The sequence below is a fragment of the Cottoperca gobio genome, chromosome 19 (assembly GCF_900634415.1).
Source record: "Cottoperca gobio chromosome 19, fCotGob3.1, whole genome shotgun sequence".
NCBI lineage: Eukaryota > Metazoa > Chordata > Actinopteri > Perciformes > Bovichtidae > Cottoperca > Cottoperca gobio.
In genome coordinates this window covers 3,713,444-3,724,664 of record NC_041373.1, presented here as the reverse complement: position 1 = coordinate 3,724,664, position 11,221 = coordinate 3,713,444, and the positions used below count along the sequence as shown (strand labels likewise).

General features: G+C 40.7%; 1 protein-coding gene across 1 annotated transcript; it reads left to right on the top strand.

The window, feature by feature from the left end:
* The first annotated feature begins 275 nt into the window (after positions 1-275).
* On the top strand, positions 276-8,339 carry glp2r (glucagon-like peptide 2 receptor). The gene is made up of 13 exons (XM_029455894.1): positions 276-382; positions 1,860-1,956; positions 2,041-2,145; positions 2,726-2,847; positions 3,013-3,119; positions 5,709-5,865; positions 6,038-6,197; positions 6,333-6,393; positions 6,499-6,565; positions 6,909-6,997; positions 7,300-7,438; positions 7,521-7,562; positions 7,971-8,339. The coding sequence occupies exons 1-13, from the start codon at positions 287-289 to the stop codon at positions 8,337-8,339; spliced, it is 1,611 nt and encodes a 536-aa protein (XP_029311754.1). The 5' UTR covers positions 276-286.
* Positions 8,340-11,221: the final 2,882 nt, after the last annotated feature.

Here is an 11,221-nt window from a genome sequence, read left to right as displayed (position 1 = left end):
ATTTGATGACGAAGACGAAATTGGGGAATACCAACGACAACAAGCGTCACAAACTGGAGAAGAACGATTTCTGTTCTTGCAAACCCATCTCCAAATCCATCCAACAAATTCTGAATATTCTGGAGTTACCTTGTGTGGCGAGGCAAGGAGAGCCGTGCTGAGTGGACTTCGTGAGATTAAAGGGCGGATGAGTAAGAGGGCTTGCGAGTGCAGGGGTGAGATATGAGGCTGGAAAACCAGCTGAGAAACCAGAAACCTGCTGCTTTTGATGTAAACCCACAGCACCATGTCATCCCTGCTGCCAACCTGGCACAAGAGGATCCAGATCACAGCAAGACCCACAGTCCTGCTCTCACTCTTCTTTGTTATCTTCAACCCCCAGGTAAATGAATACTTAACTTATAACACTTAAAATGCACACACACACACACCCACACACACACACACACACACACACACCTTTCAAATAACTTGCATTCAAGTCTCACGTGTCTTTGGACTTTTTTCCTTGGTATAACCTGGGACTTGCTAAAAACAGAACTTGGCTCCAAACTAAATATTCTTCATCTGATTTTCTGTACAGGCACGTTGTACTTCTCATGAATCAGATCAAAGATCCTGATCTCTGAGGAGAAATACATCTTCAAAACCAGCATGTAGCAGATAATTTTTTATAAGTCTTAAGGAGTTAAAAGAGTTAACCTTCAACAATATGCAGCAAATGAATGATCAAGCGTCTGCGGCTGGATTTGAAGCAGATTCAGTCTCTCGGGAGACAGCAGGGAAGACAGGCAGACAGCAGCTCTTGTCTTCCCTTCAGTGGTGACACCGAGGCTTGACAAGCTCACATGAGAAATCTTTGTGACACAGGTGGTGGATGTGCCACCAGGCAGCCAAACGGACACGCAGAGGCTGCAGAGTTCAGCTGCTTCCTCACTGGGGTGTGAAGATTGCGAGTGTTCGGCCAATATAGGAAAGCCACTGCCCTCAGCCCTGACACTGTATAGTATAAATGACAGAGACGGCAGCTGTGGGCTGAAGTTTGCTTCTCAAATAAAGAAAATTATCAGTTGTCTCAATTATGACAGCACATTTATGAAGAATGATAATTCTGGAGGTTAAAATTATAGCTGTAATATACAATAGCCTTTAGTCGGGGACACCTACAGACTGACATCAAGAACACACAGAGGGGTGTGTTTGCATTGCTGCAGGCATGACACTAATGCAGAAAGCCGTGTTGATTACATGTTGATCCATTCCAGAATGCACACAGGTGAACATGTCCCCTCTGTGAGGGAAGGTTGTGCTTATCAAATACTCCCACCAAGTGGGTAAATAAAAATACTGCAACCTCTACTCAGCACATCCGTTCAGAGGCTTGATTCGCAGTTGTGCTGTAAAATCTTATTGTATATCATTAAACCAGTTTTACATAGATAACATTGTCACTCTCAAGTCATAAATGATATTGTTGTGACATTGTGACAAGTGATGATCATGAGCTAAGCACCAAACAGCAGACCAAGTGAGCGACGAGCCGGTGCAGCTGGTGGACAGAGGAAAGTGATTGTTGGTGTGTGAGGTGGTTGCTCTGTGTCTGCTGAAATGTTCACTGCAGCAGCTTTATGAGATGATAAAATATCATCATTGTTTTTACAGTTTCTTCCAAATATACAATACAGTTTTTACAGCTGTGTTCCATAATCATTTATACATATTCATCTTTGGGAAGGAATGGAGAACTAAATCCTTAATTCCATCCTCACTGTTTTGTAGGATGAACACTGTAATGGTAGGATTCTCTTACATGTAACTTTTCAGATTATTCAAATAATAATTTTTTAATCCACATGCAGGTAACAAGCTCAGACCTTATAACTCTGATCGCTAATCGGACCGAATACTGGGAGAACTGCAGCAGAACTCTGGCAACAAGCGGACTCTCAGTCACTGGTGAGCCTCCTGTCACGTGTTCCAGTGTTCATTTTCTTTATTATTATTATCTTTGTGAAAACTCGATTATTCTTTGGTTCACAGGAATCTTCTGTAAAGGAACGTTTGATACTTTTGTGTGTTGGCCCCATTCATCTCCTGGGAATGTGTCGGTCCCCTGTCCTTCTTACTTGCCATGGATCAGTGAAAGTAATGTTATGTTTTTCCACTTCACTTCAATAACAACTAACGTATGAGGTCACAAATTAAACATAAATGTCATTGAAGCTTTGACCATGTGACATGAATGGTTCCTTTTACTAATCAGACTCCCTTTATTAATTCAATCTTTTGAAGTGAATTACAAAACAGTCAGCTGTACAAGCTTTCTCACGGGATCGAGTGTTTTTGCAGTTAAATATTTCAACATTACACAGTTATGCTTTAAATGTGAAGCAGTAGTCTGCTGTTGGATATGTCAGCTGCAATTATTGTTTTTAGCCACGCTCAGTACAGCAGGCGCTTCTAAAGGGTACTGATTAAAATCATTTGAAATGGTTGAATGTCCTACCAAGAGATAGAACAAATGACAAAGAAAGATCTAAAATTCAGCCGTCATTGTGATTTAATACCACAATAAAGTTTTAATTGATTACTTACAAGAAGAGACCATACCATATAATAATGCAAAAACAAGAATAAAATGTCCCAACACAGGTTCAAATAATTTCTCTCCTCTCATCTGACCGCAGAAACAATGCAAATCAATGTGTCTATCAATTACCTGCAGACATCTCCAGGAGGGCACACAGAGAATGTTTAAATAACGGGAGATGGCGACGGAGGGAGAATTCCTCCGAGGCCTGGAGAGATGTCTCAAAATGTAAGGAGGACCGTTACTTCAAAGACAAGGTGAGGAAGAGGAGGAGGAGGGTGTAAAATACACAGTGTCTGCTCCCTCTAAGTGTTGGAGCTGAACATGTCTCTCTTTATGAGAAACATCTGAACAGGTGTTGTTATTCTCTCCATGAGTTTCCTTGTGTGTGTGTGTGTGTGTGTGCATGTGTGTGTGTCCAGGAGGACGAAATGCTTCGGCAGACAGCCCTCAGGCTCATCTCTGTCATTGGCTATTCCCTGTCCCTGTCCTCTCTCACACTGGCTACTCTCCTGATGGGCTTGTTGAGGTCAGTGGTTGGGGTTAGAGGGCTTATTCATGGTCATACAATCAAAGTAGCACATTTTGTGTGGAGAAAGGGGCAGATGATAGTTCTGCTTTATAACAAGTTGGAACATATTTATGAGCTTTGCTCATCATTTCTCTCAGTTAGGATAACAATATATTCACCAAAGTAATTACTGAGGTAGGAGAGAAACAGATACGAGCAGTCAGGTGATTGGCTTTGACTTGCAGTAAATTAATTATCTTCATCATGTTTGAGGATGTTTTATCAGCTGTTGTGTCACTGACCCTCCATTCAGCAGTGTGGTTGTCTGCCAGAAGCTGTCATAAATGGACTTTTATCCAGTATTTAGCAGTATTTTTACGATACACATTTTAGATCTTGGTCGTTTTAAAATGTATGTTTTTGACGTAACCAGACGTCTGGATACTTTTAGGTTTTCAGAGAAACAAGCCGAGCAAACTCAACCTTTAGGTTGTAGCTGCTCTTCACTATGTTCCCTTGGGAAACACTCATTTTCAAAGTGAAACCGCTTTATTTAGTGTTCGTTTTGGAGAAGAGGAGACCTCTGTGGATAATTCGGCTCCTGGTAAAAATATCCTCAATGATTGGATCTTAAATTATGTGAGAAACAGGGTGAGCATCCGTTAGCCTTTATGTCGTAGCCACAGAGGGAGAGAAGCTGACTGCAATGAGGCCGCTGCACCGTCTTCTGTTATTGTTTCTATTGAGAGCCCCCTAATGGCAGAAATTACTTTATTGTACGTTTAAATCCTGCCTGTCAGTTTCTTGCCTCTTATTTGTGGAGGTGTCACCATGTAACTTGATGAGTACAATGTTATTATTACCTGAAGGACTCATGGCCCAAGTTGTTATAACCCTTATTTCTAGGTGGTACATTAGATTAGTTGTCTTAAGGGACTATTTTTCTATCATTGAGTAAACAGACGACTTCTGACTAACGTTTAGTGACATATTTTATATTTATTTTATATTATATTCAATGCATAACACTAACAGTGCAGAACAACTCATAAACTGTACAGTTAAGGCAATAACTGCAGGAAGTTTGTGTAAAACGAGCAAATTGGCCATTGTTCTTTTAGCTCTTTGGCTATTTTAACGGCATACTTTTCTAAAGCGGGAGGAGATTGTTTCACAGAGAGGGCATCCTGTGAGATTATTATTTTTTAAGTGTATATTTGTAAATAATAATAACATTTTTAAAAAGAACAGTTTCATTTAATTTCATTCACAGAAATGAATAAAATCCAGAGATATAAGCCAACTGTATATTTAAAACAAAATAAGTTGTTTTTGGCCTCGCAACCCCCGTAAAGTTTGGCGACCCCCAGGCTGGGACCCACTGCATGAGATGTTTGGAGACCAAATCAAATTTTGCAACAACAGATAAAAATGGTTCAGTTTTCAACTGAAGAGAATGAGAACAAAAATACAAATTTTCGGGCGCCCTGATAACTCACCCGGTAGAGTGAGAGCCCCATGTCCTGAGTCTGTAGAGCAGCGGCTCGGGTTCGAATCAGACCCGCAGTCCTTTGCTACAAGTCATCCCCTCTCTCATTCCCTTTCCTCTCCAACTTCAGCTGTACTATCTAATGAAAAAGAAAAGCCTAAAACATAATCTTAAAAATACATACTGACAATTTAAAGGTACCCTATGCAGCGTTTCTTTTGGAAACAGAGTTATGTTTACATTCATTGTTTACCAAAATGCATCGTGTTAACCGTGAGAACTAATCAATGATTTCCTTTCTTATAAAACATTGGCAGAGGCAATTTTTGGAACATTTTGAAACCGACATTGCATACCCGTGTGTGACTGCTAGCGTTCTTCTTCTTCACTGCCTCTGTCAGCATTGCTGAATTTTCTCGTGAAACCCGACACCAGACTGTGTCCCACGTCACCCTGTGTGTGCATGTTGTGTGTGTGCATGAGATACTAACCAAACAGGAGCCCACTTTTAAAAACATTGCCTCGTAGTGCTATTAGTCGTCAAAAACTTCATAGGAAACATTAAACAGTCCTTATCTGTAAAATGTGTGTTGCAAAACAAAACAAAAAATGCAACTGCAAATTAAGTAAAGTCATGTGTTCAATAACAAAGTACCTACATCACCTACAAGTCTTCATTTTGTTTTTATTATAACATATCTTTTTTAAAGATAGTTGCGTTACAGTATGCAGTTATACAGTCTTGAAAGCAGAACTTAAAAGACCATTGCTGAAGCTACACTGAGAACTAAACATTCGTCCTTCACTTGTCATGACGCAGCTTCTATTCGTCATTCTGAAAGACAATCAATAAGGCATGGGACAGATTTACTAGCTTTAACAATACATGGTGCTTAGATGCATGGTCTCACAGCACTAGAACGATGAGGTAAACAGATATGTACAGGTCTATGAGGATGATACATTCTTACAAACGTCAGGCAGCATTTCCATGTAGCTGTGTGTACCTTGTTTTAAATCCTTTTTTTTATGAAATATGCCCTCAGTAATTATCTTTCAGTTGCACAGGAAGTATGGATCAATGCCTTCCTCTAATTGCTAATGTATCTACTCACCAGGAAGCTCCACTGTACCAGGAACTACATTCACATGAATCTGTTTGTGTCCTTCATCCTGAGAGCCATGGCTGTCATCTCTAAGGAAATCATATTATACATCATGTATTCCAATCTACCCAAGGACAACCCTGGATGGAACTCTTACTTAAGCTCTGCGGTATAAAAGACACTGCCTTGTTGTTCACGTATTAGCAGACACTTGATCATTGGGGCTTTGTTATTCAGTTGTAGCTGTAGCCAAGGTGTACAGTAAAGTACCTGTGCATTTACCAAAGCAGTTTCAATCAGCAGAACTATTTGCAACACTAATGTACCATATTTTCCCACAGATAGCGTTGATGTGTAAATTCTCCAAAGTGTGCATGCAATACTTTGTGGCCTGTAACTACTTCTGGCTCTTGGTGGAGGCCATTTTCCTCCACACACTGCTCTTCACAGCTGTGCTGACCAAGAGACGTCTGCTGAAGAAATATATGCTGCTGGGATGGGGTAATTGTTTTGATTATTGTTTTGTGTGTGTGTGTGTGTGTGTGTGTGTGTGTGTGTGTGTGTGTGTGTGTGTGTGTGTGTGTGTGTGTGTGTGAAATTAAACATGTTGCATCTTATGCTTTTATTACTTTTTAGGAACACCTATTTTGTTTGTAACACCATGGACAGTTGTCAAGATATTATATGAAAACACAGGGTGAGTGTTTTATTACATACTTACATAGTAAATTAACTATTCATTAATTAATTAATTAAAATGCTCTCCATTGCTTCATTTTGTTAATCTTCTTTTATTTCTAAGATGTTGGACAATTGTGAACAGATGGTTCTGGTGGATAATAAGAGGCCCGATCACTTTATCAGTGCTGGTAAGTGTCTGAACCAATCCTTGAAAACCTTTGTAAGAACCACAGCACAGTTATCCAACTGAGGTTCATGTTAGTTACAGATCCATCATGTCCTGTGAGTTCCTTGGGGCCAGCTATTAACTAAATGTCATTCTGGTTTCATACTGCGTTTCATGCTTTCGGTCTTGTGAGGGCATGTGACGTAGAAGCTGTTGTAAAGTGAAATAGTCACACGCATGACTGATTGTACATTTCTTGGTGTACAAATTCGCTTTGAGAGATGCACATTTTCATATAAATGAAGTCTTGTTGGTAGTTTATTCGGATGCATTTTATTTTAATCTACCCTGGATGTGTGTTGCAGGTCATTTTTTTCATATTCATCAAGATTCTGATGCTGCTGCTGTCCAAGCTGAAAGCAGATCAGGTGAAATTCACAGACTACAGATACAGGTATTTGTCTCTGCCTTGACTCACTAACCTTCAGAGTTATTTCCTAAGGGGTGTCATTAAGCAGTACAGTAGGTTGGTTCCTAGTTCAAAATCTAAATGTCAATTACTTCCATGAACAGCACAAATTCAAATGTCACGCCTTTTAAACTCTGGAAGTACATGTCACCACGGGAGCCACGCTCTTGCATACATCCCCAAAGCTTTACTTTGTCCTTGTGCTCTCTGAATCATGTGCCTGTATTGTATGTGTCCTAACAGTCTATAATTATGCACCACTGTAAGTTTTTGTTTGTGCCCTTCAGCTTGGCCAGAGCAACACTGGTACTTATTCCTCTGCTGGGAATCCATGAAGTGGTCTTCACCGTGCTGATAGATGAATGTTTGGAGGACAGCAGTCGCTACGCCAGGAACTTCATCAACCTCACCCTCAGCTCGTTTCAGGTAACACCTGTAAAGATGATGACGTACATGGCAAGTACATTGATCTGAATCCACACTGACCATCATTTGTAACTTTTTTCAGGGCTTATTGGTTGCTGTGCTGTACTGCTTTGCAAATGGAGAGGTACATTTCTTCTGTCAAGACATTTCTTGTTTTATTGTTATTTGTCATTTGTCATTCATAGATTAACCGAAATTCCAGCACCAGCAGGCAGAAAAAACATTCATATAAACCAACTGTATAGAAAACAGACAGAGTTAAAGACGAGCTGGTGAACATAGTGGAGCATTAAGCAGCTAAAGACAGAGATTTTTCTCAGGAGCTGGTGGAGAACAAAAGGAGCCGGTAACTGTTTTCAGCAAAAACGTTCTGATAAACCGAATGACTGCTACCTGCCCAGTACCAAACGGCAGAGAGACATTTTAGCCAAGAGTTGGGAGTGTATAGTGCACATTCATTAGGTTGTTATCCACATGTATACCTACAGTATTCACTTCAAGACAAACATCTTTTCTTTAAACTGGAATTTAGGTCCAAGCTGAACTGAAGAAGCGCTGGCAGCTTTTCCTTTTCACCAACCACTTCCAGGTCAGGAGCTGCTTTCAGAGTGTTCCGCTCAAGCACCTGTGGAACTGCACTCGGCGGCGCCGCCAACAGTGCTCGCGGCAGAGTGACTCCTACGATGAGGGCAGCACCTCCACAACGCATCCGCACCTGCTGCAGGTGGCTGTACATGGAAGAGGAGGGCGGCTTGGACTAGTTGAGGTTAAAGGTCAGGGCTTGAAAGGCTGTGACACAACAGGACTTGACTTTCTCACCAGGAAGAGCCTGTCCAGTAGTGATGGAGAGATGACCCTCGGGGAGACCATGGAGGAGATTCTGGAGGAAAGCGAGTTCTGATCCTCTTTAGTTTGTTGGTTGTTCGATTATAAAATGATCCCCTAACATGGGCGGGTTCTTGTAGAATGGCCCTGTGTTAAAATCTAGACCATCATTCTTTCTTACATTGTGCTCATAGGGTATGTATTTTCCAAATTAAACAGCCCCTTATAGTTGACACACAGACAACCTAAAGGGCTGTGATGGAGGCTTGGTGACTACTCCTGGGGATAGTTGGTGAGCTCATGGCTAACACACTAGCAAGCTGTTAACCCCTTTGACATTTTGTTCTCTGGAATTTTACATCATTTCATTCAAGGTCTAATCTCCTGGCTCGCTCATTAGCATAGCCGCTAGTAGGACGATGTCACATTAAAATTGTAGTTATTGGAGATATGCATTTGTGCCATCAACCCCTGCTTAAACACTATAACAGAGGAGGGTTGGCTTAAATTAAGTGGATGGTGCCACACAGCTAAGAAGTTATGATAGCTTCCTCCATTCTGGACTCTCTGGCTCCACGTTCTTTCAAAGTTCAGTGTTGTTTACATCAAAGGCACACATATTTGTATCAAAGTAGACCAATTTCACACAAAATATTAGTTCTCCCCGGCAAGCAAATTCACTGATCGCAGTAAGCCTGTTAGAATCCATTTATTTCACTGTTTTAAATGTGGGTCTTAATGAGTACTGGTTGATCTCAGTGCAAATACAGAAGTTTCCATGAGTGCCCTATACTTAAGTTAAGTTAGTAAGTTAAGACCATTAGTTATGGAGAGTTTCATTAATGAATGAAAAGGTCAGGCTGGAAGGTTTTAATAAGGTGATTGTTGGAGAATTTGTGAATGCTTTATAAATGGGATTATTAATGAGGTACACCAACTGGCAGCACGGGGTCGACACTGTATATTAACTGTTTTCCAGGAAGTATAATATTCTAGGAGGTGAAAGTTCCCATTTCATTGGATTTTTAATGTGAGCTTGGAGACAACTATCAATAAACACGGCACAGTGGGAGGGAGGTTTGAGTATGTGAGGGGGGTCCACAGTAACGTTCTGCCCTGGGCCTCCAAACTGGTTAGTCCACCTGTGTATTTTTGTTGTTACTGGTGATGAAATTTCTGAAACATCATGCAAAACATCGAAAAATCATCTCTTTCCAAGCGTGTCAGTGAGCCTATGGTGGCCTTCAAGCAACATAAAAAGGGGAAAGGCACTCTCTAGAGCCAGTGTGTGGCTTGTCCGTTTATTGGGCAAATTGCGGTTACTTTTTGTATTTTTACTTACAGTAAACCTCTTAATATACAAATGCAGTTTTCACAGATCTGTGTTTTATTTACCATGTAAAATATAACATCTTATGTCAGATCATCCATATGACACGACATCTGGATTTAAATGTGCATATAAATACAATGTATTTGTCTTCTGAATGTGAATAATGCAAAGGCTCGATGTGCAGCAAGTTTTACAGTTTTCCATTCTTATGAAGCTTAAAATGTATCAAAGGCATTGTTGTGTGGGTAAAACTATCACACCATTTGTTCATGTAGTCTCACAAAAATGTATGTGCACAAATTAAACAGTTAAACGTAATTACTGTCTTTATTCTCCTCCTACTTTATATGAACCTGACAGATCAACAGCTTTTTATTACATTTATTAAAACGCCTGGCCTGATGAGATGACTTTGAAACACATTTTGGCTACTCCCCAAACTAAAGCCTTATTCCAAGGTAGGGATGTTATGATTTCAACTGGATCTCTTGAAACAAAAAGTCAATTTCCAATTAAACTTTATTATTTTGGCCAAATCTCCCTAGATTTTCAAACTTGGGTCAAACTGCATTAGTTTGCATTTCTTTGAACTCCTTTGTTATGAGCTGCAATTTGCACTGTTCCCTTTTACTTTGTTTTGCGTCCTTGTTTGTCTTCTTTTTCATGACCACTCTTATCTTCGGAGTGTTTGTCTCCAGACATGTTATGAACTTCTGTACATTGCAGCAATAAGTAGTGAACTACAGTCTTGCAGAGACATTTGCTTTCGTCTTATTAACCAACCAACCATGCTAAAGTTGACCACAATCTGGGAGTATACGTAGAATTTAATCAGCCATCTAAGGTTGCACGCATGCACACACGTAGAGTTTTGTGCAGTATCATTGCTTTGAACCTCTGCTACAGCATAATAACTAAGGATACAAGCAATGTTGATTTATATGAATGCAACATATTTTTGTTCCACACTATGTTGCCAACAGCTTTGGTCAAGTTGTCAAAGAAGCCTTTCAGTGGTAAATAAAGTTTAAAATAACTTTACCTGGCTTTGCATAGTTTGATATTGTACGACTTGGGGCTGTAAAGGTACGACCAGAACACAGGGAATGGGACTCAAACGCACAACTCAGATCTTAGTGTCGGCAAAACAGTCTACTTGCAGTCAGATAGCAAGCAAAACAGGCAAAGGCAGAAGCTGGACACCGCTGGACACCGCTGGACACCGCTGGACACCGCTGGACACCGCTGGACACCGCTGGACACCGCTGGACACCGCTGGACACCGCTGGACACCGCTGGACACCGCTGGACACCGCTGGACACTCTACTGGCACGAAGGTACAAAGACGAACTGGCTACGAGGGGAACAAAACACACAGACTATATACACCACGAAGTGGGCGGGGTAACGAGACACAGGTGGAATCACTAACGAACTAATGGGAAACACATGGGGCAGGAAGTGGAGACACTGAAACGAGAGGAGAGATAAGTAACACAAAATAAAACAGGAAGTACAAACAACAATACAAGTTTAACGGACAGCGGGAACCCTTACAGGGGCGTCTTAATTATTTATTTATTTGTTATTTAAGTAAACTGACCCCAAAGTTGTTTCTCTTTTA